Source organism: Parasteatoda tepidariorum, chromosome 8, assembly GCF_982258835.1.
Source record: "Parasteatoda tepidariorum strain Cologne lab strain chromosome 8, Ptep-v5.0, whole genome shotgun sequence".
Taxonomy (NCBI): domain Eukaryota; kingdom Metazoa; phylum Arthropoda; class Arachnida; order Araneae; family Theridiidae; genus Parasteatoda; species Parasteatoda tepidariorum.
Window position 1 is genome coordinate 67,071,276 of NC_141762.1, and position 27,976 is coordinate 67,099,251.

The 27,976-nt window shown below is 29.4% G+C and overlaps 1 protein-coding gene across 1 annotated transcript; it reads right to left on the minus strand.

Annotated features, from left to right (window-relative positions):
• On the minus strand, positions 1-26,151 carry LOC107445344 (uncharacterized). The gene is made up of 5 exons (XM_016059713.4): positions 24,099-26,151; positions 14,235-14,573; positions 11,252-12,331; positions 6,771-8,009; positions 1-3,446 (listed from the first exon to the last, which is right to left on the minus strand). Exons 1-5 carry the CDS (start codon positions 24,691-24,693, stop codon positions 3,019-3,021), a joined length of 3,681 nt encoding a protein of 1,226 aa, XP_015915199.3. The 5' UTR covers positions 24,694-26,151; the 3' UTR covers positions 1-3,018.
• Positions 26,152-27,976: the final 1,825 nt, after the last annotated feature.

The following is a 27,976-nucleotide window of genomic DNA, read 5'->3' on the forward strand; positions in this document are numbered from 1 at the left end:
AACTGCATAAATGTGTTATTTATTTAAAAAAACAGAGAGCAATGAAACATTTTTACAAATCATGAAATGACAGATATCACAATATTTGATACACAATGAAGAAGACAAAAATATTTCATGAAGTAAAAATATATTCAAGTTTTAATACTATCTCTGTCAATTGACCTAATATTTCTTTGTTAGTGTTTTTCAAACTGAAATGATTAATTCATTTTGCATTATAGAGATATTTAACCCTTTTCTTTTTCTTAAAAAAATAATATTTACACTTACTTTTGACAAATCAAAAATGAAACAATTTTCACTAAAATTACCCTTTTGAGCACAATGATAACAACCAAATCGTTGCCTAATTATGAACATATCAAAATCTTTCAAATGATAACAAGAAACAAAACAATTTTACATTATTATGCATCGCCTGATTAGACTTTCAAGCTTTATTTTGACACTTTAAAAAAGTAAAAACGAATTTCTTCAATAAAATTAAGTATCTAAATTCTCTTAAGCAAAAAGAAAAATTATTATGAGCATGTCAAAATGTTTTAAATGATATTGTATGATCAAGGGAAAATGTGACCATGGAGATCAAATTCATTTTGCACTTAAAAATAAGTAAGAATCAAATATTTCGATAAAATCAAGTATCCAAATTTTTCAAGGAGTTGTACCCTCATTATTTTTTTTTTGTTTGAAACGAAAATAAATGATTCGTGAATACTTCACGTGCCTACCCAAAATCAAAATTCTTGACGGTCCCATCAAAACAGTTTGATGGTTTATGCTGGTTTAATAGCGATTTGTGATGGTCCAACATTTTTGATGATCACCATCATCCAACATTTTCCATTGCGTGTTCAAGGTGTTTGATATGCCAACAAACTTCCATCATTCCGTGATGGAAAATGCTACTTAAATACTATGATAGTTAACCATCAAGAGAAGTTTGATTCTTATGGACCAACGATTCATGATGATTCGTGATGAGTCATGATGGTTCCAACTATACATTTTCACGATGGATCAATAGGAATTCTTGTTGGTTCTCAGGAATATACCATCAGAACATTTTTTTTATTTTTTTAAGTTGGACCATCATAAAGAATTAGAAGATAGAAATATTGATGATACCATCAAGATTATGTTTGCCCATCAATGGAAAACCATCAATAATTTTGAGTTGGGTATGAAATTGGTAATAAATAATTATTTTTTTTAAATAGAAACATTGTCAAATATTACAAAATTTGAAAATATTTTGTAATTTTAAATTAACACTTTTTTTATTTCTGCATATTTTTTTAAAGTTTTTTTTCTTAATTATTTACGTGATTAGTATTACCTATCTAAGAATTCATTATCTTAAATATCAATTTGAACATTTTTCATGGTCAGTTATAACCAAAAAATTAAGATTGTAAATTCTAAAAGCATCGGTCATAGTGTAAAAATTTTAATACGATATAAAAAGCTTATTAATGAAGCATATTATGTTATTAATTGAGTAGATTAATTAAGCAGATTAATTCATTAAGTAGATTAATGTATTAATTAAGTATATTATGCTGGTTGTAAAGAATAAAAAATATTTGTAAGCTTTATTCTCAATAGAAATAAATCTGAAGAGATTTAAGCCTGTAATGACTAAGTATTACAGAAAGATCAAATAAAATCATCAATGTGAAGAAAAAAAACTTTATTTCATTTTTGCTTAGAATTTTTTAGCCTTTTTGCCTAAAATCATTCAAAACTTTTTAAATAAATCTAAATATTAAAAAAATTTTCAGTGTGCTTTAAATCGTTTGAAAAATGCGAATCGAATTAGAAATAAAAATATCTTATTGATTTTTAATTTACTATGACCAAGACAAAAAGAAAACATGAAAAATCAGTGCCTTAATATAAACATGTAAAAATATTACAAAAATAAAAATGTTTAAAATTATCTTGTATATGCATGAATAATCACAATAAATTTATGTTCACAAATTGTCCAATTAAGTTTTCAAATTTTATTTTGCCCCTTAACAAAGTAAAAGTCGAATATTTAAATATATCCAATTGTCCAAACCCTTTAAGCAAAAAAAAGGGAAAAACAAAACTTCAATGATTTAATATGAACATGTTAAAATATTGCATAAATAAGTACGTTTGAATGATATTGTATTTTACAGGAGCATTGACTTTAATATTCATGCATTGATTATTTAAACTCTGTTTTGGCACTTAGAAAAAATCAAAAATTCTAGAGTTCAATAAATCAAGTGTAAAAAACTTTTAAGCAAAACATAACAGACATAAAGCAAAACCTTACTTAAAAAATCCAAAATAGTGTATGCATTGAGGATTTTAAATGACTATTTAAACAAAGATAAAACAATAACGCTGTCGAAATATGACAAATAACTATTGAGGAAGACGGATTTATAAAACACTAAAACCTGTTTGATTGCTAAAAATATATATATATAGAGAGAGAGAGCAATTGAAAGAAATTTAAGAGAAACACGTTTATGTTGACTTGCAATAACACAATTCTAATGCTTTTTGTATATCTGCCACCCTCGATAAATGATTTGTTAGATTTCAATAGCGTTTTTGTTTTTTCTTCGCTTAAACCATCAATGCCGAGCAGTTAAAAGTGGCTTCATATGAAAAATTTCTATATAAAATTGCAGTATCTCTTTTTGTTACCTACTAATTTAGCCTTAAAACAGCACCATGCTTTGACTTCAGATAAAAATATACAAATCTATATTATTAATATATATTAATATATTATGGTAAACAAAATTATTTTGATTTTGAAAAATAAATCCCAATAAACAAGCACATTTGTTACCACTTTTTTCATTTTTGGAAAAAGGAATCGTCTTTTGGAAAGGATGCTAGGCACAAATAGATAAAATATTAATTTGTGATCCTAAATTAAAAAAGATATATATACATATTGAGAATGGAACTTTTGGTACATCCTAAAGATAAGCATCAAAAGCTGACATCATAATTATTTTCATTTCATGTAATATTTTTACTTCTTAAACAAATGTCACACTTCATATGGACATCCAACCTTCCTATCAGATCTTTCAGAATTCGTACTTCAGAGTTATCGTCTCTACCAATCCGTTTTTTATTATAATAATATTCCAAAACTGCCTCAATTTTGCTTTTGACTTGGTCAAAGTTATCGGCGTATTTATAGACCATTGGTCCAAGATGTTTCTTTCTTCGAACATGAGTTGAGAACAATTGAAATTTGAATTTGTCCATAATACTGGAAGTCTTGTTGTTCGCTGCCCATAAACCAGGGGTCCATTTCTTTGAAAATCCAGTGCTTTTGAGTACCACTGGACTCTTAGTTTTATACTTAAAATTCAACTGTTTTGGAATTTTGTTTTGTTTGTAGCAATTCTTTGACTGAAATCGCTGATCTGTGGAAACACCTGAAAAGAAATGACAAAAGATATAATATATATATATTTTTTATTTTCAATGAGCTGCACAATCGGTCTTGCCGATGAGCAGACCTAGTACGTTCTCCAGAGGTGGTATCCACTCTTTCAGGACCACCACAATGGGTGAGATACCGTTGGTCATGTTAATTTGGACGTCTAGTTTCTGCCACACTAGATGGCAGCACCGAGACTCTATTTGGATGCTAAAGTGCACTAGGAATTTAATTTTGCCGGAAATGCCAAGAGCCAATACGGCACTCCAAGGATCTTTTACATGCCGCATAATCATACGACATGGCCGCTGAGGATTTTCTGCATCCCGAAAATCCGGTGTCTGGGCCGGGGATCGAACCCGCAGACTTGGGCTCAGAAGGCCGACGAAAAACCAACTGCGCCATCCAGCCACTCTCTCTCTCTCTCTCTCTCTCTCTATCTATATATATATATATATATATATATATATATATATATATATATATATATATATATATATATATATATATATATATATATATATATATATATATATATATATATATATATATATATATATATATATATATATATATATATATATATATATATATATATATATATATATATATATATATATATATATATATATATATATATATATATATATATATATATATATATATCGCAATCGCAATCGCAATCATTTCAGGGACAATCACTTCATCTACAGACCATCATCGACTAGGCCATTTGGTCGACAGGCCATTTCCTTGACAAGGTTATTTCATCGAGAGGCCATTTCGTCGAAAGAGTCATTTCATCGGCAGGGTCATTTCGTCAATAGGGTCATTTCGTCAATAGGGTCATTTCGTCAACAGGGTCACTTCATCGACAGGGTCACTTCATCGACAGGGTCTTTCGTTGACAGGGTTATTTTCGTCGACAATTTGTAGAAAAGGTTATTTCGTAGACAAAGTCATGCCCAATTTTGAAACTAATTTTATACTTCTTTAGATTTTTTTCTTGTCATATTTAACACATTTATTTCTAAGATTAATTTTTAATGTGCATTATTGTTGATTAGTATCGCAAAAGCCATTGCAATAACTATTGTGAATAATTCTTGATGCAGCGAGTGAATGAGAAATTAGCAAGGAAAAAAAGACGATATATAATGAATCTGTGAGATAATGAAACCACTTCGTCGATAGGTCATTTCATTGACAAGTTCATTTCGTTAACAGGCCATACCAGAGGCAAAAATTCTCTTTCGATAAAAAGAAAATTATACTTATATAATGTTTCCCCACAATGAGTAATTCGCATTAATACAGTTTTAAATCTTGTCAAAAAAAAAAAGGAGACAAACTTCTACAATGGTAGCAAAAAATTTAATCAGTAAAACACAAATCTTTTAGATAGTTAGCTAGTAAAATTACTTCTTGTTTTATCAAAAATTATACATTTCTTATGTTTATATATTTATTCTTTCAAGCTCAGTTGATTTTTTTTCTTTCGAAAAAGTGAACCAGACCCTATTATTTGAGCATATCCTAAGTCGGACCCCGATCTAACGAATAAATCAAGACTGAAAATTTACTTCGTTAAATAGGGTTTAAAAAACTTTCTTTACTGTTCAAATATTGCTTTTTGATATGATTGCAGAACTTCCTCCTTCTAAAAATCGCACTGTTAGAAATTTCTCGGAAAAAAATGGTTAAATAACAATTTATTTAAATGTTATTTTACCATATTTAAACAAAACAGTCAGATAATCATCAGTAAGGTTGTATTTAAACTGTTAACTGTGAGAAAAGCCATTTCTTGACTGCCTTCATCAAATACGGTTAAGCAAGTAGAATTTTATAGCATCAAACTAGGCCCAGTTAATAAAGCCGCTTTGATACTTTCAACTGGGAACATATTATAGCCTAGAGGGCCAATCGGCCAATCTCATGACCGACAGAACGGGGTGTGAGTCCTAATGTTGACACCACAAGCTTTCCTCCTTTCCCTTCAACACATAAAGAGTGCCCATTATCTAACGAAAAGCCTAGCTCCAAAGCCTAGTTAATTTTTTTTTACACTCTTGAAACCATGCTAGTTATAAATGGTTTAAAAACCGTACAGTTTTGTATTAATAGTTTTTTAACTATATTAGTTGTAAACGGTTTGAAAACAGTAAGGGTATAAAATGTTCTTTACAGTAAACTTTACAATTAATTTGATGGACAGATTACTGCTGCTTATTTCACCGTAATTTTGGAATGAAAATTCTAACAGTGCATCTTTTTAAGGTATTCAACTGGTTTCAACACATTTTTTTAAGAAAAGATTCAATGAAAATTTTAATTTTATGTTTGCCAGGGATTCTAAAATTATGAATTTACTATAAATTTTAACAACTTATGAAATATTTTTCAGCATAAGGGCAAATTTGAGCTTAAAATTTATAAGTTTCTCATGTCTCGCTAACAGCTCTACAACGAATTGTAATGCAAAAATTTCAAAATAATATTTTTCTAGATCAATAATGTGATTAGTGTTTTGAATTGATATCTTAAAAAACATTTAAAAAAAACAATGAAATACAACTTATTGTATCGTTTGATATCAGGTTTTTAAGGAAATATTTTAAATTTTCTTATTTAAAGATTGATAAAAATGGCAAATTCAAATTTAGCAAAGTGTATTAGCATAAAGAATTTACACGAAATCAACGTTCTTCAGGAAATGGAATTTAAAATGAAATAAAATTCTGAAATGTAAGAAAATTCTGTCTAAAAAAATTAATAATTCAAAAATTAATGTCTGAATATTAATTTTATTTGTCTTAAAAATGTAATTTATTTTAAATAAATAGGTTCAAAAGCACAAAAAATAACTAGTTTCGTTTACATACAGTATCGTCTGTCAGTATACGAAAAAAAGAGCTGTTACTTTTTCTAAAAATTAGAGATAAAATTTTTTAAGGGATATTGAAAGTTTAAAGATGAATAATAAAAAAAAATCGAAATTTTCTTTGAAATTGCTGGTTTTCACCTCTTCGAATATCTTAATTAAGTTTGTGAACTGTTTTATTTTCTTGGTATTTTTCCTATTTACCATTACTTCTTATTTACCAATAAGTTGAATGGTGTGTATTTTTGAGAAATTTGTAGGAAAAGGTTGGATTTCAGTTTAGCATTCTAAGTTCCGAATTAATAAATTGCATTCAAAATTAGATAAGTTTAAAAACCGTCAGTTATCACCATTATTTTAACTCACTATTTTGTCTAAAAAGGTACATAAATTGACATAAAGAAATACCACATTAGTAAATATATACTGTTTTACCTTTGATGAAAGTTTGACTAGAGGAGAATTTCTTTGGCGAATTCTTTTTAACTGTTTGAAATTTTATATCATATGCTGCACTGAACTTCGTAGCACTTGATGTTGATGGTAATTCTTCTTTCAAATATGCTGATGGTAAGCCTTTTTTTAAATATGTTGATGGTAACTCTTCTTTAGAATATGCTGATGTTGATGGTAAGTCTTCTTCTTCAACATATGTTGATGATAATGCACTATTAGAAGACGCTGATGATTTTCCTTTAAGGAAGAATGGTGACGATGCTTCTCCAACTAATATCCCTGATGATGTAGGCAAATGTTCAGTGTCGGAGTCCTTATTTATGGTTGATGGTTTATACTTTAACTTAGAAAATGGTTCTGATTTGCATGTTGCTGGTTGGGATATACTTCTTTTGTATTTGGCCGTTTTCTTTTTCAAGGGACTTGAATTCCTTCGATGTGGCAAAGTCCTGTCGCTTGTACTTTTATTAAGATTTCTTCTGTGAGAATTACTGTGAGTATTAAGCTGTTCTATTTTATGGCATTGAGATTTACGACTTAATCTATCACCAGCGTTAGAAGTGTCAGGAATTGTATTGTCGAAGCTGCTTTGTGTGGAGTGTCTTCTGACAGCAAAAACCGTTTCAGAGGATTTTCTAATTCTTTCTATTGGCTTTTTAGAAATACGATTATGAACTGAGTGCTGAGATTTTGAGACGATTGTACTCGATTTATTGGGTTTTGATTGCTTTGATGCTCTGTTAAGATTCCCAAGTCCTGGAACACTATCATCGGAAGAGTTATGGGAAGAATTATCGTTTTTGGTGCTGTTACCTATAAAGTGATCTTCAGCTTTTATTATCTTTTCTAAACCATTCAGTTTCTTCAAACAGAGTTCCAAGTTTTCAATAAATCTTCTCTGATGAGGAACTAATCTAACATTTCTTTTATTATTAATAATAGCTTTGACTGCTGCGACTTCAATGTCACTTAATTCAGGAGCCGTCTCCTTGTCGATGGCCATAACTTTACGGATTACATTTTTAATTTCCTTAACTTTATTTTTTAAACTAGGGGGCAGTAAAGCAGTTAAATTGAGCTTATTTTCCGAACTAGTTTTATCCTCTGCTTTAACTTCATCACACTTTTGTGACATCTCATTCTCAAAATTGGAATCGCTATCGGATTGGCTTTCTCTGGTATTAAGTTCACTGATATCTTCATGTTCAATACTTGCACCTAAGGAAGAAAAAAAAAGCCAATTTTGTTATGCACAAATATCTTTTCGGTAAAATATAGAAATCAGTTATTCTACAAATTATCTAGCTATTATATACCTCAATTAGTTTGATCCGTTAAAGTAAAGTACTAAAAACTTGTTTATTTCTAAAATTACCTAGGTTATTTGCAAAAGTAGTTATTCAACAAATTATCTAGCTATTATATATCTTAACTAGGTAGATCCACTAAAAAGCTAAAAATTTTAATTTCTCAAATTACCTTATCTGCAAACTACTTAGATAATCTGCACAATTCCAACTAGACACTCAAACAAATAAGATCTTTGCTGATCTGCGTTTCTGCTTGCTTAAATTGACAAAAGTTTTTTTTTTCTTTTTGCTATTTAAACAATCAAGTTTCTAGAATCAAACAGCTTATATGTTAGTTGATAGAATCAATCAACAATCCCTTTAGAAACTTATATACATAGAGTTAAATTATTTCAAATATTTTTACACTTCGGTAAATTAAGATAATGCCATTTATTTATTTTTTCAATACCTATTGTGAAGAATATTCAAAGTAAAGAGTAATCTATTAGTACTTATTGTAGTAAAAACGTCTAATACTAATCGCGGAATGAAATATCTAGCTATTTTAGGAGGTACTTTTTAAAATACCTGATAAATATCTTTTTTAATCAAGAATGCATTACTTTAATAACGTTAAAAAATAAAATGAAGTCAACATTTAGGTGAGTGTTTAAGTTACATAAGTTAAGGGGAAAAAGTTTTAAAATGAAGCCCAAAACTTTTTTTCCATGTCATTCCGTGTGTAGTCATTTTTTTAAACCAACAAGATTAACGTATTTAATTCAACAAAATTAATTATTATGTTTAATACAGCAAAACTATAAATTAAACTAAATTATATAGATACATAACAAATCAGGTGAATTTTTAACTCTATATGTTTAAGTTTTGCATATTTCAATTATGCCTCCAAAATTCTGTGAGTATAACAATGAGACTCATTGACCAAAAACTTATTTTACACATTCTTTTTTAAATTTATTAATCATAGGAAAAATTTTCATCTTACTAATTTCAAAATGAACTTAAGTTTAAAACTTTTTAAATTACTATTATTTCAGTCCTGAAAAAAAGCTTCAGTAATGGGAATATTCAGTTAAATCATTTTTAATAAAAATTCACAAATTTTAATTGTTTTTTTACTGGAAGCAATAAAAATTAAGTAATATTTGTAATATTTTGCATAATTCTGCTAATGTTAAGAATAGTTGAGCTGAAAAGAGCCATTTATTTTTTGTTAGAAACCACATTTAAGCTTCATCTTCACATAACCAGATTTCATACTATTTTAATCCCTTCGTTTTTATTGACCTAAATAATGATTGATTAGCATTTGGTACATTATGATTCATTAAGAGGATTTCACACTTTTACGTTACATTCCACGCGCTCCAGTAAGTAAGTAATTGCACATGAGCTCCAGTACGTAAGTAATTGCGCATGCGCGCTAGCAATTCTGGTGAAATATCGAGCTTGAGTGAATGAAAATAAGTGATGCAAAATCCTAAGTTAAAAACTCTAAAGTTGTGCAATATCATCTTAACTTCAACCAAAAACTCAAAACAATAATTTACAATGGAGGTTGATTTTAAGGAAGCTTAACTTCTCCTAAATAAATTGTATAATTAAAATTAAAATTTTCTGTAATTTCAAATAACGAAAAAAAATTGAGTTTTTTATGGAATTAATGCAATAAGGCAGCCATTATTTCAAACTGAAACCAATGTTTAATTTTTTATTAAATCAAGAAACTGTTGTAAAATCACTAAATTCACGTCACATTTTAGAATAACGAATCTTCCATCTTTATTTTGGATTGGCGTTCTTCTTGATCTATCTGTAACATGTCCATGTTGTTGATACGAAGGTAGGCGTAAGCGGAAAACAGCATTCAACAACTGTAAATAGCATGCTTGTAGCTGTGTAAAACCAAGCCAACAAAACATTTGAGATGGAAAAAGTTTTAAATTAAAGAAATAAATAAATAAACAAAATTTTAAAAAATACGCTATTGGGTATAATATGAAAAAAACACAACTACTTCGATTTAGTAGGAACAACATATGACGCAATGCTAAACGAATGGAATTTAGTTGTTGTTTATTTAGTTATTGTTATTAGTAGTTGTTGTTATTTGTTTTAGTTGTTGTTGTTTATTTAGTTGTATTTAGTTTCAATAACTTTTCTTTATAATGCAATAAAATCTGGCAAGCAGCTATTTAAGCGATCGAACACTTCGTTTGTTTATTTGTGGCTTGAAGTTAGGCTCGCAGAAAATGCCGTTCATGGGTTAAATTTAGTAGGAACAACACAACCTGTGACGTAGGCTATATTATACCCAATTATGCGCATCAAATCTTAAGTGCGTAATCTAACGCAAATTTGTGAAATCTCCCTATTCTTTTTAAGTAATAATTTATGAGCTCTTACTACCATATTTTTTTTATTTCATGTTCTTAGAGGATTTTTACAAATATGTATCAAGAGCAATTTTTACGAAACACCATGCAAAACGAATTATGTCATGTAACTTTGTAGGCAAATCTCATCCATATTTAAAACTTGAATCACACATTACTAAGTTTGCCACAGACTTAAAAGTCATTATAATGAAACTCTTTTAACAAAGGCACAGGGATAACAAATAACATATGGAAAGTGTTTTAGGTGATCACCCGTTAAATAAATTTCGAGAATTCTTTTTAAAAATGAATTTGATAAAGTGTACAAAAAAAGATTAGCAGATTCAAGCGAAGAAGAAACAAAAGCGCTATCGAAATTTTTTGGAATCGAGTGAGAAAAACTTTTTACCCCAACTTTTAACATGTCTGAAATTCCTTTACTTAAATTAAATGTTTATTTTGTGTCAAATTTGATTGGTAAATAGTATTAAAGATCTTGCATGATTTTATTTCCTTTAGGATTCTATTAAGATATATTAGTGTAGTACATAAATGATTTTGATTAGTAATCATTTTTTAATAACATATAAAATTAAAGGTGTGTTCATAACCGTAATTTAAAATTTTTGCATACTAAAGAAGCTGATATATCATATACAAAAATTTACCGACAACAATAAAAAACTGCTACACCAACATTAGATTTTAATATATAAATATGCATATTAAGGGTATTTATGATGGAAAACCTTATATTAATACTTACAAAGGTTATGGAAGATGTTTTGATTTGCCGTTGATGTTGCATATGTATGTGCGTTGGACAAGCTCATTTCAGTTGAAGAAGATGAACTTTCTTGCTTGGAGCTCCTACTGGATTTGAAGTTAAGACAGCTTGAACAGCAAAATACTTGCACATTATTACATTCTGATTTGGGATTAGATTCTGGTTTGATATATGTGCTTTCGATCTTGAAAGGGTTTGTGTGATGATTATTAGAATGATCTCTATTAGAATTTTGGGAATCTCTTGATTTTCTGTGAGAACTTATATTAGTTTCAGATAAAGTTATAGAAGCATTGGGTAAACTCTCAGTGCTCTGAAGAGTTGAATATTCTGGTATGCAACTTTTGGAACTATCAATAAAGCGTAATGTATTTGTTTTCGTTTGGTGATCAGATTTTTGATTGGTAAAAGCACTCTGATTTGCACTCTCATAAAATTGCACTCTGTCAGAATTTTGGAAATCGCATGATGCTCTGCGTGAACTTTTATAAGTTTCAGAGGAAGCTAAAGACACATCGGATAAACTATTAGTAAGTTGAGACGTTGAGCAGTCATGTCTGCAGCTGCTGGAACTGCCAGTTGCAAAAGATGAAGAATGGCGCTTGCGATTCCGATCGGAGTTTTGATTGGAGTGAGAGGTCAATATGATGTTGTTTGAACTTGCGTTCGATTCATGTTTATTGCTTTTCATTGAGCAATTATTGGTATAATTAGAAGTAATTGTTCTTATATTATATTCTTCCGCATCTCTAGGGGGAAAATATTCATCATGTTCATCGTAATAGTCAATTCGGTTCAATGGTTTAGTTTCAATTGCTTGTGGAGGAGAATTTATAGTCAATTCAGCATGTTGCTTTGGTACATAGTCTTTATTTTGATCAAGAGAATAAAATGACTGTTCATCATGTACTACAACTTCTCTTAAAGAAGAGTTTGAAAATGAAATATCATAATGTTCGTTGGAATGGTTATATTCAGTTTTAAATGAATGCCTAGAAAACGGCTCAATGGAGTTTCCTGAAGAATTGAAAGCAAATGATGTGTCCTCGTCTTTTCCCTCTGTAATAAAAAAAAGTATTTCTTGTGTTATTATTATCTATAATGTTAATAAAATTAGTGAAAGAAAAAAAAATTTTGTTGGTACCCAAACATTTTATTATGTGCTACTTTTCTTTTTAGAATTTCAAAGTTCTAAATATTAAAAAGGGAGCAAGAAACATTATTCTCGTAGTTTTGACTCCAGGAACGATAAAGTTTGAACAAATATCAATCATTAATAATTAACTTAAATTATCAATTAGAGTTGGTAACGTTGAAATAAAAAATAGTTCCAAAACATCTCGAGTAGCACTGGGGAACAAATTTTTTGTTGCATTTATACAGATACTTGATTTTGCTTAATTTGAGTGTGGGAATTTCAAATCTGAAATTATTAGCTTCTATAGCTACAGTGTTTTTTCAAAGGATATTTTTAGTCTTTTTTTTGTCGAAGTTTAAAAACGTTCTATAACAGGGTTACATAAACGTCATAGAACAGATTTAAAAACTTTGCACATTAATTTTTAACAGTGTCCAATAACCAGAATTAGCTATAATAGTACAAACGTTAAATTCTTTTGGTAAGAAATTAAATATATTTATAAACAAAGTTTTGGGTAAAGAAAAAATAGTTTATGTTTTCATAGTTTAGTTTCCCTCCCTAGTTTTGTAAAAGTATATTTATAAATTAAGTATTAAAATGTAAATTGTTTTTTTTTTCCTAATTTGTATGCAATTATAGACACAGCATTAGCTATATTTGGTTTAGGTATTATAGTTAAAAAGGAGAAAAATTGAAAACTACAAACTGTACCAACTAGTCCCGTTTTACCAAAGAATATAGAAAGGGGAAGTCTAGCTCTTCTTATACGTAACTAATGCGGGAAACTGCTTGGTGCGGTATGCTATAACAGAAAAACAAATTACAGGGTGAGCAACATACTCAGATTTAGCAGAGTATCATATGTACTGAGATCCAGCTCATGCGCATTTTATTTTATTTTATAACCGTCGTTAAACAACCGATCAATTTATTAGGTTTACGACAGCTAATGTTCAACTCCGTAGCCTTGTAGTTTTGAACTCAATCCAGAAGACAGCGGAAATCCTGGATCAAGTATTGGGAGAAATTGACTTTTTGATGGAACTAACCCGCATTTGTATTACATGGAGAAGAAAACCATGAAAACCTTCCACGGTTAGCCTGACCGCAAGGAGACTCTAACCCCTGATCAGTCTACCACTGAGGATAATTATGTCAGCAATGTGGTCAGTGCAAGCCGGATGCGGAATTCGTATCGACCAGCCATAGCTGGGATTCGAACCCGGTTCACCTCATTGGAAGGCTCTATCCCCTGAGCCATGATGGCTCAAAAGTAAAGGGCAGGCACCGGCGAGATTCGAGCAAACTGCTCATGCGCATTTTATATCCGTCGTTGAACAGCTGACCCAATTTTTGGGTTTACGACTACTAATGTTCAACTCCGTAGCCTTGTAATTTTGAACTCTAAATGTGTGAGCAGTTTTAATCAATGTGGATGATAATATAAATGTATTTTCAAAGAATTATCTTAATTCATAGTCCAGTATTTATCAAAAGCGTAAAAATGCAAAACAAAATAAAAATAAAGTATTTTCCTTCCCCTCCCAATCTTTCCTCAATTTCAGTTGTGGTTGAAAGAAGAGTTAGTGCTAAATCGTTTCAAAAACCTCTGCTGTTGTGTCTCTAAAAGCTGTTTTTTCCCTTTATATATAAGGGCCGCTCCAAACCTTGGGGTACTGGTTTACATTATGTCTATGGAAGCTAGCCTTCTTCACCTCTGTATATTCATTGGTTTTATCACCCACAATACACTTGCTGTATAGAATGGCTGCAATACGAGTGTTAGTTAAAATGAATTGCTAATTTTAACTATAATATTACCTTTCATGTTATGCAAAGTATCCAATTGTGTTTTTGGAATATTCGATGACAAACGTTCAACCGAAGTAGATATTGTTTGTTGAACTCCATTGTTCTCATTTCTACTGATCGTTGGAAATGATGAAACAGTGGATTCTTTTACGTCTGGTCTATCATTTTTTGCTCTAATTGACAACCAATCTTGACCACTCTGTGCTCCAGTCCAATAACAAGGATCATCTCTATAAGTAACATTGTTTTGACTACTACTGTTGATATTACACACTTCATCCCACTCCTGTTTTTGTTTCATTTTTGTATAAAGTAAGTTTGTTCCATCCACTCCAGAAGTGTGGCCTCCTGAAATATTAAATGATTGTCAGAATTGATATTCAATATTTATTAAACGCAACCGGTATTCAGGCTTATTCGATACATAAGAGACATTAACAATTACAATAAGTTAATACTTTTGACATAAATATTTCAATTAATGAAGGCATAAATTTGTGTGGTTAATTATTTTACCAATTGTTGTCCAAGAAAAAAATTATTTCAGGCATTACAAATTTAGCCGAATTAAATACAATCGAACACAGATATGGTAAGTTTAAGTTAATTAAAGACGTTTGTTTCTGAAGTAAGAAACACTTTTTAATTTAATAGAACGGCTTAATAAAAACTAATTATTTGAACAAAACAAAATATTTGAGTAGTTAAAATTGCATGCAAGTTTCAGTGCTACATTGGAGGATCATATCCAACCAAAATACAGAAAAATGGCGAAGAAGAACATTACTCGTGTACTGTAACATGATGTAACAAACAATGTTTTTTCTTAATCATTTTTGATCCAATGGAGGTCATGCTCCAATGTAGCATCGAGACTTGTATGCGATTTTAATTACTGAAACATGTTGATTTAGAAACTTTGACATTGACTTTCATCTTTAATAACAAGTAAGTTTACAAAAAGATTTTAAAAGATTCATAATTTGGAACTGATATTCACCGTTGTGGTGGAAGTTAGACAAATATTTTAATAGAAAGAGGATGAGATTTAAACAGTAAGTATGTTAACCCCGAAATTGAAGAAGTATAGAAAAGCTTAGCTTTGACTCGATATGCCTTATAAAAAAAGATCAATAACAGGGGTCTGTTTAGAAGAAATTTGAGTCCGTTAACGGACCCTTCACAAAATATGTTTTCATAAAAACAGACACTTCACAAAATATTTTAACTTAAAAACGGACCCTTCACAAATTTGTTTATCTTCATTATTGTTTTGTTAATTGAATATACCCTTCCCAGAGCAGAAAGCAAGAAAGATGGATGTAAACGAATTAAGTTTTGTCTTCGGCAGACCATTCTTCCATTATTCGTCCGAAATGAATATTCTGCGTTCAGCAGTATAGGCTAAATACCAAATATTTGTATGTTGCATCTCTAATTTAGAATTTTTGTTTATTTTTGAAAATTTAAATTTTTTTTATTATAATTTTACAGTGCTGAGCATAATCTTGTATCTATTTACAATTTAAAAACTTCTTGAAAAAGTCTTTTGCAATAACCGGACCCTATTTGCACAAGTTCATAAAAGCAGGACCCTGGTTGAAAGAATGAGAGTAATTTTTTCACAATTTCACAAAAACCGGATCTTTCACAAAATGTCTGGACAGACCCCTGGATAATATTTCTCAAACAAACTATTCATAAAGGAAAAAAAATTATATAAAAATTGTTTCAATATATGTTATTTAAACAAAAACAAAACAAAAAAAAGGAATACTATAAAATAGCTCAGAAAATTCGCCTGCGAAATAAATTTTCCGGTTTTTCAGATATTTTTCTCAATTTTCTGAGTCTAAGAAAATAAGACCTATTAAGACACTTTTATAGAATAACATTTTATTTTACTGCAAGAACTTGTGTCAGCTCATCAAGATTCGAAAGAAAGTTTTACCATAAGTCTTTTAGGAAATAGCCTTTAGGCGTAAAACATTGTTTGAATTTCCCATCAACTTAAAATATTAATCAATTTGTAAAGATAAGAAAGTGATAAATACTTTGGTAAAGAATATCTGAGGAATAACCTTGACATTTCCCGGTATTGATAAGAAAGCTAAACTAAATTTGTATCTGAACAATTGTTTAGTATGAAATGCAAAATGCAAAATAACTTGTGTAATCCAGAGACGAAAATGTTTCTGATAAGTAAAAAGTAATCAGGTATTCATAATAAACAATTTTTTAGTACAAATCACTATCACTGGCACGAACTGTTTTTAATCTGACAAACTAGCCTTATTTTTTAGATAAAATTTTTTTAATAAATTTTCTTATGCTTCTAGTTCAAAGTTAAAAGGCAGAGCAGCTTACCGTTAGAGGTATTGTTGATAGTGGCAATTATTTAGGGACACGGAGTGCCCGAAAAGTATGGAAACAGTGAAATGTTCCGCGTATTGAAAAAAAAATCAAATCAAAAATCAAAAAATACGCGTGTAAAATATTTTCAAAAGATGCATTCAAAGATATGAAACTCTAACCCCAAAATCTCCACCTGGCAATCGAGCGGGAGTAACTTCAAAATCTCAAATAGGAACCGCCATTTTCTGATTGAAGATTTGGATTCTCCAGAAGAAAAAAAAGCATCCCAATTAGACCTTCGAGATTTCTTATTACGGTTCACAGGTAATACTCTAACTGCGAATGAAAATGATAGGGGTCGAATTTGAAAACATTCGCTTCCTTCGAAAACATTTTCCGTTAATATTTTTAGATTTTTGATCTGGTGATTATTTACAGAGATATTTCCCCGTTTTTACACATTTCGCTATATGTTAATATAACTATATTTCTCTCCAGCTCCGATTTGCTGGAAATGGTAACGAAAAGTGAACAGTTGGAATTGTGGACTGAAAATGGAAAACACTGCAATTCTTACAGAGGGAACAAGAATTTCGGAGTTAACAAAGGTTTCCGTTTAACTCTGTTTTGTACATTTAAGCCAACAGTTCCCAAATGATGTTTCGCTAAACCCGTGGGTTCCATAGAACAGTTAAAAAAATGTTACTTTCATAACCAGTGGTGAGTTTCGAAACCTCGGAATATATTGCTGGTTCAAAACTAAAGCGACACATCTGTAAGCATAATTCGTTTGCAGATGCGTCGTTTTAGTTTTGAACCAGTGATATTTAGATCCAAACTTCAATTAATAATTTATTTAATCTTGAAAGAAATAAATAGAGTGACCAATTCAATGAAATAGAAATGGCATATTTCTTAAAGGAAAATATAATATTTCTTATAACAATATATTGAACAAACTATTAAAAAAAATCAAGCATTTATAAAATATTCCATTAGTATACAGAGCTTTTCAAATCAAATTAACTAAATTCTTTAATTAAAAAATAATAACCATTATCATTCCATAATAACCATTTTCAAGCAGTTCTTATAGTTTTCTTTTCGAAGTGAACCATAATTGGGCTTACTTTAATCATTTTCAGCTTATGTATATACACCAAAACAAATTAATAACTACACCGGATATAGCACAAGAACTGTAAATTTAACAGTCGAACATGAAATGTAAGTAATTTAAAATTATTAATTCTAAACCAATGAGAGATTTTCCTTCCTCTAATTAAATACTTTAAAAATAGTATTTTTCTCTATATTATAACGTTCACAATTACCTTAATAAACTTTTATTTATCAAGTTAGGGTTCTGAAAAAAAAGTTTGATTATTTAACGTACCGAAAGAAATAAAAATTAGCAACCACTGTCCTAGGCAATACTTTAACCCTTTAATGGGCAATTTATTTCTAGTAAGGGTACATTAAAATACTTTTTGAATTTAGAGGAAAAAATTAATTTAGATCAGTTGATAAAATTAATTTTAATTTTGACAACATTTTTTTGTGGTAAGCATGCTTACTACTACCCAACAGATATTATAAAAAAGTAAGAAATTTAAATACTTTAATATTTTTTTCATTTGTAAAATAAATTTTGTAATTACTCCAAACTGAAAAATGAATTATATATTATAACTTATTTTAAATTAATTAAAAACGGGTAATTAATGGGTAAAACTGGGTAAAAACTGGGTTAGGCATATTGTAACCAATTTTATTCAATATTACTTCATCAGAGGTTATAGTGGTGGTAAATATACTTACCACGGCCTTAAAAAGGGTTCTAAAATATCGTATTAACTTTAAAATATATTCTTTGAACATGGTAGCCAAAACCCAGAAAATCTAACAAGGGGTGACAAAAATTTCATGGAAATTTTAAAGGTTTTAATTTCATTTTTATATTATGATCTAAGTTGAGCAGTTTTAACATCTGGTTATATTTCCCATAATTTACAAATATATTTTGGTTGACAGGAATAAGTAAAAATAATCGTTTCTTCAAATTTCATTAACTCTTCAAATTTCATAAATTTCATTAACTGACTATGTTGTTTCATCTACTATGCAGTGTCAGACATTCTCAAAAATAAATTCTAGTAAAATTTATAAATTTAGAAAGAAAAAAAAGCTATTTTTTAAACATTGAAGTTATTTTCTAAATAGAGAACTTAATTTTTCCTCAAAATAAAAGAGAGGGGGTGAAAGATCTGCTTTGAATCTTGTGAGATTTAGACATTAACAGAATAAAATCAAGTAAAATTAGTAATTTTTTTAAAGCAAAAAAAAAGGGGGGGCTTCTTTTACTTTTTTTCACAGTTTTTTTTTTAGGCGTTCGCAACAATAAAGTCAAGTAAAATTGGTTATTTTTTTTAACAAAGAAAAAAAAACTTTGAGAATATTTTCCAAATAGAAAATTTTATTTTCCTCTTAAATTAAAGTGAGGGGGCGAAGAAAATACTTTACCGCTTCTGATATTCAGACATTCACGAAAATAAAGTAAAATTAGTATTTTATTCCTCCTTTTTTTCAACCTTAAAGCTATTTTTTTTAAGCAGAAAATTTTATTTTCCTCTGAAATTTAATTGATAAAAAAGATAACATGCGTTATCCCTTCTGAAACTTTGGCATGCACTACAATAAAGTAAAATAGAATTGGTAAAAAAAAATTAGAAAAAAAAAAAAATTTTTTTTTTTACTTTTTTTAGCTATTTTTCAAATAATAATATTAACCCCCCCCCAGAGACAAATACGTCTGCATTGTTCAAATTTTCTTCTACATATGACAACTTCGAATTTATTAAGAAAAAATTTTAAAATTAAAATGCACCCAAAAGAAGGGCTCCGCATGAAAAAATAAAACGAGTGTTTAGGAAACTAAGAATTGGAATGGTTCAAATTTGGATAGAGTAATAATAAAATGCATCCTTCACTGACAAATAAATACCTTCAGACCACCAACCCAGACAACTCATAGTTATCTGACCCCTGAAAAAATAACCATCTCCTTTTACAAAATGGGAAAATGTCCTTTTGCTTCTTTAAATTGCCTTATCATTTTTATGCCCCTGGGCTTTTTGTCCTTTTATAAAATGTCATATATTTTACAGAACCATCTATACGTCGTATAATCAGTTGTCTTAAGCAAGATGTAAGCTTTTTAGCGATTTTAAGGGAGTGACTCTTGTTGACATTTACTTTGGTCATTTTATCAAAATGTCATATATTTTACAGAACCATCTATACGTCGTATAATCAGTTGTCTTAAGCAAGATGTAAGCTTTTAAGGGGGTGACTCTTGTTGACATTTACTTTGGTCATTTTGACATTTTATCAAAATGTCATATATTTTACACAAAATGTCATATATTTTACAGAACCATCTATACGTCGTATAATCAGTTGTCTTCAGCAAGATGTAAGCTTTTAAGGGGGTGACTCTTGTTGACATTTACTTTGGTCATTTTATCAAAATGTCATATATTTTACAGAACCATCTATACGTCGTATAATCAGTTGTCTTAAGCAAGATGTAAGCTTTTAAGGGATTTAAGGGGGTGACTCTTGTTGACATTTACTTTGGTCATTTTATCAAAATGTCATATATTTTACAGAACCATCTATACGTCGTATAATCAGTTGTCTTAAGCAAGATGTAAGCTTTTAAGGGATTTTAAGGGGGTGACTCTTGTTGACATTTACTTTGGTCATTTTGACATTTTATCAAAATGTCATATATTTTACACAAAATGTCATATATTTTACAGAACCATCTATACGTCGTATAATCAGTTGTCTTCAGCAAGATGTAAGCTTTTAAGGGATTTAAGGGGGTGACTCTTGTTGACATTTACTTTGGTCATTTTATCAAAATGTCATATATTTTACAGAACCATCTATACGTCGTATAATCAGTTGTCTTAGCAAGATGTAAGCTTTTAAGGGATTTTAAGGGGGTGACTCTTGTTGACATTTACTTTGGTCATTTTGACATTTTATCAAAATGTCATATATTTTACAGAACCATCTATACGTCGTATAGTCAGTTGTCTTAAGCAAGATGTAAGCTTTTAAGGGATTTAAGGGGGTGACTCTTATTGGCATTTACTTTGGTCATTTTGACATTTTATCAAGAGACATTTTCTGAGACAAGCGTTCTAATCACTCTCTGTTAAATTACAGCTTTTAGCTCATTTAATTGCATCATTTAAATGAACTATTTTTAATTCAGATATAAATTTTGCGTTAACTGCTAATATAAATATTCTGTAATATAAATGTATTTTCTGTTAATATAAATATTCTGTATTTTGTTCAATTTTTGAAATTTAACTTTATTTGAGATTAATTAAAATTATTTGCAACTGTCTTTTTTTTAAACATAAATTGTGATATCAATAATTCCCATTCTTAATAAAAATTTTCTTTGGACAACAAGAAAACCAAAAGTCAATTTATTTCTAAGGAGGCAAGCAAATAATTGCATTAGCTCATTTAATAAATTTAAAATTGTGTATTTATGTACTGTTAGAATTGTTTTATATGAGCGGTCACATAAAAATTGCTGTTTTTATGTTCGTATATCAAATTTCATTTATATAGTACTTTAGTTCACGATTTTAATGTTTATTGTGTGCATGGATTTTGTTCTTATTTTATATCTTTTAAATTATTAAAACCTTTAAATATTTAAAATAGGAACTTCGAATTTTTTATGCTTTTTAACAACTTTGTTTTCTTTCAAAAATGAAATGCAACCTTTAATTTAATAAAAAAGCTATGAACATTGTTTCGTTGAGAATAACTGAAAAGATGTCATCATTTTAAGTAGTTTAGTTTAAATAAAAAAATCACTGTTTTTCAGTCAATAAAAAATAAAGTTATTCGAAAAAAATATTTTATTTCGTTGTTTCGATAATTCTTTCTACCTTTACGACAGACTTTCTTATATTGCTTCTTTAAGGTCAGCATTAACTTTATTTTATTGAAATTAAACTATATTCAAGTCCTCTGCTTTCATTAACAAAAAAATTTTACATATTGCAGTTTTACATATTTAAGAAGAAAAAAAAGAAAAACTGTCACTTAAAAAAACAGGGAAATAACACGATTGGATTGAGTAATTAATCTTCTTTTAAATTTACTAATTAAAATACTTAATTAAAATTTAATTTCTCAGGATTTACCGATTTCACTCAAATTTTGCATTTTGCCATGTGGAAAACTTACAATATTTTGTAATCCATTTTATATGTGAAGAAGTAACTTGTTTTCATAAATATATTAGCCAACATGATACATAAATAGCTAAAATGACGGTCAGAAATGGAGAACAGAAAGCTTTTGAAAGGGCCCCTGCCAAAAATTTTTACCCCAGGGTCCCGAGAGGCGAAATTAAGGCACTGATTGTAACTTAGTGAAGCATAATGAAGCTGCATTGAAACTAGCAAATACAAAAGAAATGATTGATATATCTAAGAATGCATTGCATCAATCATGCAAAGGTTTTCAATTCTTTCAACATCAGGGGTCTGTCCAGACATTTTGTGAAAGGTCCGGTTTTTGTGAAATTGTGAAAAAATTACTCACATTCTTTCAACCAGGGTCCAGTTTTTATGAATTTGTGCAAATAGGGTCCGGTTATTGCAAAAAACTTTTTCAAGGAGTTTTTAAATTGTAAATAGATACAAGATTATGCTCAGCACTGTAAAATTAAAATTAAAAAAACTAAATTTTCAAAAATAAACAGCAATTGCTGCTTCTAAATTAGAGATGCAATATACAAATATTTGGTATTTCGCCTATACTGCTAAACGCAGAATATTCATTTTGGACGAATAAAGGAAGAAGCGTCTGCCGTAGACAAAACTAAATTCGTTTACATCCATCTTTCTTGTTTTCTGTCCTGGGAAGGGTTTATTCAATTAACAAAACAATAATGAAGATAAACAAATTTGTGAAGGGTTCTATTAAAAGGAAAATTATTTTGTGAATGGTCCGTTTTTAGGTTAAAATATTTTGTGAAGGGTCCTTTTTCATGAAAATATATTTTGTGAAGGGTCCGTTAGCGGACCCAAATTTCTTCTAAACAGACCCTTGAACATTGACGTCAATGACGACTTTAGATTACTCTACACCCCCCCCCCCATTCATATTTAATTTCAACTCTTACTCTTCCATTACCCTAAGAAGAAGAATCCACATCTTTAACTTTGTACTTCGTGCGGGGGGCTGGATTAAATTTATTATTTATATGATACTTATCTTTCAAAATTTGAGAAAACGGAAAACTCTAATAACTCAGTTCTGGAAAGGCTGAGTGTCTCATTTATAAAGCATATGTCAAACAAATATTTGATTTGACAAAACGGGGATGAAGATTTTATTAAACGATGATTTTTAGGGTGTTTTGCTACTGTAATGATGCAGATTTAATTTTTAAAAAAATGGCTGACATAGTCCAGTGTTTTAATTAGTGAAAGTTATTGTACTGGCGTATGAGGAAAAATTGTGTTACTAATCACCCGGCGTACACGCCACGCTCCACAACAACCGAACTGAACTATGCATTTATAATAATGAAAAAGCGTCAATAAATATTACAGTCAGCTACAGTATAATGTTTTACGTAACATATAAAAGTTTATTAAAACATTTTATTTTACGCAAAATGGGGAAGATTTCCGTACCGACCGTGATCTGCGGAAGAATAATCACTGTCTTGGCACCTTCTGGGTAGTGACCCACAAGAAACTTACGAAAATAATAATAAAAAAATAAATAGAAGCCAAAAAACTCGGAGTCACCCTCAAAAAAAACCTCTAACTTGCTTGGTTCTATTTCTTTCTTTCTTTTCCTTCCTTTTTTTTCTTCTCTTTTTTGAAATGAAAGTTTAAAATCCAGTGGGCACCTTGGCGATTATAGTTGACGAGATAGATCATAAGGTTACATCCCCGCAAAATGAAAGAAGAGATTTTATACCAGGTTTTGAACTCATCAACGTGCGTCACCGGTTTTAACTATTCGGAGCGCCTTCAATTGGTTTCTGTTTACATTGGTTTCATTTATTTGCGTCACTCTAGAGCTGCACAAAAGGCTATTGGCGACGGTCTGGAAAACATCCCTAAGTTTGATCCGAAGACATCATAGATACGTCACATCCCGTCTCACAGAGAGGACACATTTATATCCATCCATCCACAGATCGAAATTTTGACCTGAACCAGAGCACTATTACTATCCGATCCAGTACCACCAGTGGTATTCTGTTTACAAAAAATACTCATAGAGTTTTTAACAGCAATTTTAATGATCAAAACAATGTGAAAAAATGCAAGTGATGTCTGTTATGTTCGATGTTATTTATTCAATTTCGCTGTTAATTTTTTTTAATTTAAAACTTAAACCATTTGGTTTGGACAAAAAAAAACAATCAATTGATATAAAACTAAATTGGCTTACCTCTACTAGAAATATCTGTTTGTGCTTCATGTTTATTTGTTGAAGTTTCTCCAAGTGTAGGAATATTGACATTTTTTTCGCATTGGTACTGTCTATGACCATTTTCCATGCATCGTCGACAATATAAAGTCACCTCGAATCTCATATTAATATCTGGGTCTCGCAAAAATTTAGGAAATTCGACATTTTCAGCATCAGAAATCAACAACACAACTCTATAGTTACCTGTAGGTTTAAGTTGATCATTAACAGGTCTCGTTTCTGGATATAAAAGCCAACTCCCAATTTCCCAAGCTTCAATCAATTTTCTCAGTTTGGATTCATTTATTAGTGAATTAATGTTGTGAATTGTTAGGGGTGTCACAAGTAAACGAATAGGGTAATCCACCCCCTTGATGGTCAGACGTCGTTTAGCCAGAACTTTCCTAACGGGATCATATTCAGAGAAAAATATTTTCAGCCCATGCCTACCAAATTCTCGATTCAAAATTTTTTGTGAGGGAATGAATTGATAAATTTCGTAAATTGCGTCTTTTTCTAGACTAATTGGAAGATCCAATATCAAAACACCGTTATCACGATCTAATAACGACATGATATTAGAAAGTAATTGAATTGCTTCTAAAAAATTTCTTACTACAGGCTCAAGCGAGAAAAATATAATATAAATAAATCATCGATTCAACAATTACACTATCACATCTTGAAAAACACATAGTCAAATGAGTCCTAAGGCAGTTCGTGATTTCTTCAAGAAAAAAGTTTATAAGTCTATAGTTTTAATTATAAATAGTGCATAATTATAAAATAAATATCCACCACATTGTTGATGTTGAATCAAAAACATGTTGATACATGTTCAAACGGGTTGTTGATACATGTTTCAAATCGTATAACTTCTTCTTATGGAATTGAATTAATGGCACACTAAATAATTTCAAAAATAACTGAATTAAGGCTTCATTTTTTTTATTTATTATTTGTTTTATATAAATCAATAGGCATCACTGTTTTATTGTAAAAAAATAATGTAGACAGCTCGTTAAGCTTCTATTCGGAATTCACAATACTTTTGTGATGAAGAAATTTATCGGAAGAAATCTTTCCTTAAGTAGCACAAAACATTTATCTTTTACATTCATTCAAAAGACCTGATTGTTTCGGTGAACTAACACATTATAGAAACACAATAAGTGTATGCATAAATCTATACTATATTTTACAATTCGATCAAAAAAAGGTTGCATATTTCAAATCGTACGATTTCGAATCTTAGAGCTGAACTAATGGCACTCTAAATGATTCCATAGATGTTTGAATTCTCCTTTCCAAAATCTAAATCTGCACTGCTTTATTGTCAAATAAAATATAGACAACTCGTTAATCGAAACTGAATATCTTTTTGTGACAAAGAAATTCAGAAGAAATCTTTTCTTGGAAGGCACAAATAAGCTTTTATTCTTCCCACTAATTCAGAAGACATTATACTTAACACATAACACAATAAGTGTAGGTAGTCTAGAATTTATCACAATACACAATGATCCATCCTTTGCTGAGTTAAGTCAATTTGGCGATGATCCAATTCGTAGTAAACACAACATCTTGTTAAAGGAATTTTAAAAATCGTACCCTTCAAATTTCTATACAATAAATCAAATATTCAACTGAATATTTAATTTTACTCATAAACACTTTCAAAACACAAACGCATGATTTCATCCACAATCCACGCCTTCATTTGAAAACAATCTAATGTTCTCCCACTCGTAACTAACAAGCTCCATCTAACGTGAGGAGACGAAAATAACTATTTTCACTTTCTCCTGGAACTTGACGCTTTTCAGTTTTAGTTCGTATTTCGTCGAGGAACGCGGTGTTACGTAATCGTAATTATTAAATAAATTATATATGGCGATTCCTTGATGTGAAACAAAATTCCATATTATTAAAACATAAAATTTACATACGAATAAGCTAAATAAGAGAACACCGCAAGCATGTAACATTCTAATTGGATGATAAGTTTTATCAAAAAAAGATAACTAAAAAACTCATTGCGCATGCTTCACACCAGAGACGATAATTTATTTTTTTATTATCAGACGCTATTTACCCTCTTCTCTTTTGTAAACCGGTTACGGAAGGAACGTAAAAGTGAGCGATTTGAGAAATGAGGCAGACATTGTATTTAAAAGATTATAGGACTTTCTGGTGAAACTAATACCTTTTGTTTTTACTTTACGATTTAATGGGCGATGACAGAAGTGCTTTAATGATTATGATTAACTCTGGTATTAAACTATGCATAATAAAAAAAAATTTTAAGTCTTTCTTATTTGTTTCAAATTTCTATCTCGCTTTTTTTAAACATTATCATGTGTCGCCCAACAAATAAATATACTAATAATAAATATATATATAAATAATATACTAATAATAATATAAATATATAAATATAATAAATATATATTTATATAATAATATAAATATATTCTGATAATAAATATATATCGACTAATCTTTCGAGGGATTTAAAAGCAAAATAACGAAAGAAACGATACATGTTTATAAAAATCTACTCCACATATTTTCGAAGGAGTTAAAAACAAAATAAAAGAAGGAACGATACATGTTTTCAAAAATCTACACCACATATTTTCGAAGAAGTTAAAAACAAAATGAAAAACGAAACGATGCATGTTTTTAAAAATCTACTACAAATATTTCAGAAGGAATTAAAAACAAAATAAAAGAAGGAACGATACATGTTTTTAAAAATCTACACCACATATTTTCGAAGAAGTTAAAAACAAAATGAAAGACGAAACGATGCATGTTTTTAAAAACCTACCACAAATATTTCAGAAGGAATTAAAAACAAAATAAAAGACGAAACGATACATGTTTATAAAAATCTACACCACATATTTTCGCGGGATTTCAAATCAAAATAAAGAACGAAACGATATTATGAGATTTTCTTGAAAATCATGTTATTTTTATTAAACGTTTTACTAGAATCAAAAATAAATTCATTAAAAAATTTAAATGCAAAATAAAGTAAAGGTAAATAGATTTTAAGTTCTAGTCATTCTTTGGATACACTCCCTTTGATTAGATGGAGTTCACCTTCTTGGGACCCCTCCCTCCAAGCCACTATGTCAACGGCACCCAAATGGTGTTCCGCGCATATCTAGGGCTCAGTTGAAGGGTCACAGGGGTTCCGAGATTTGGGAAATTCTTTAACCAATTAAGATTTTCGAAACATATCATTAGATTTATATTCGATTCAATTAATAATTGATTTGTTGTTTAATATTCTCGTTATATTTATGGAATTAAATTGAAATGCTTGTGAAGAAAGAAATCTTAAAACAACGTTTTTTTTTAACAATTTTAAATTGAAGGTATTATGAAAAGGATGTATGCAATTATATAAAATTTTAGTAGTATTTCGCATGGAATAAAAATATCCGAATTCAACAATGAAGAAGTGTGCTTCTCTGATGACCATTCTCAACATTTATTTTTATTTATTTATTTATCATTATTATTATTTATTTATTTACTTTTTTTTTTTTTTTTTTGGAAATCTAACTATCTGACATAAAACCCAATTTAAAGGTTAATATTGAAAAAAATTATATAATAAAAAAATTTCATTCTTCATTCATATTCTAAATCATATCAATTAATAGTTTCATTAATAGTCTTCCTTCAATGTTCGCAATTGCTCATAAAGTTCATTCGCTAATTCTCGGGGTTCTGCCAAAAGAAGTTCGACGGAAGAAAAATAACTGGAAACCACTGCACTATGCTGCACGTCTTACGTGTAATTTATTGATAAAACATTAATGATCAATAAATTACATAAA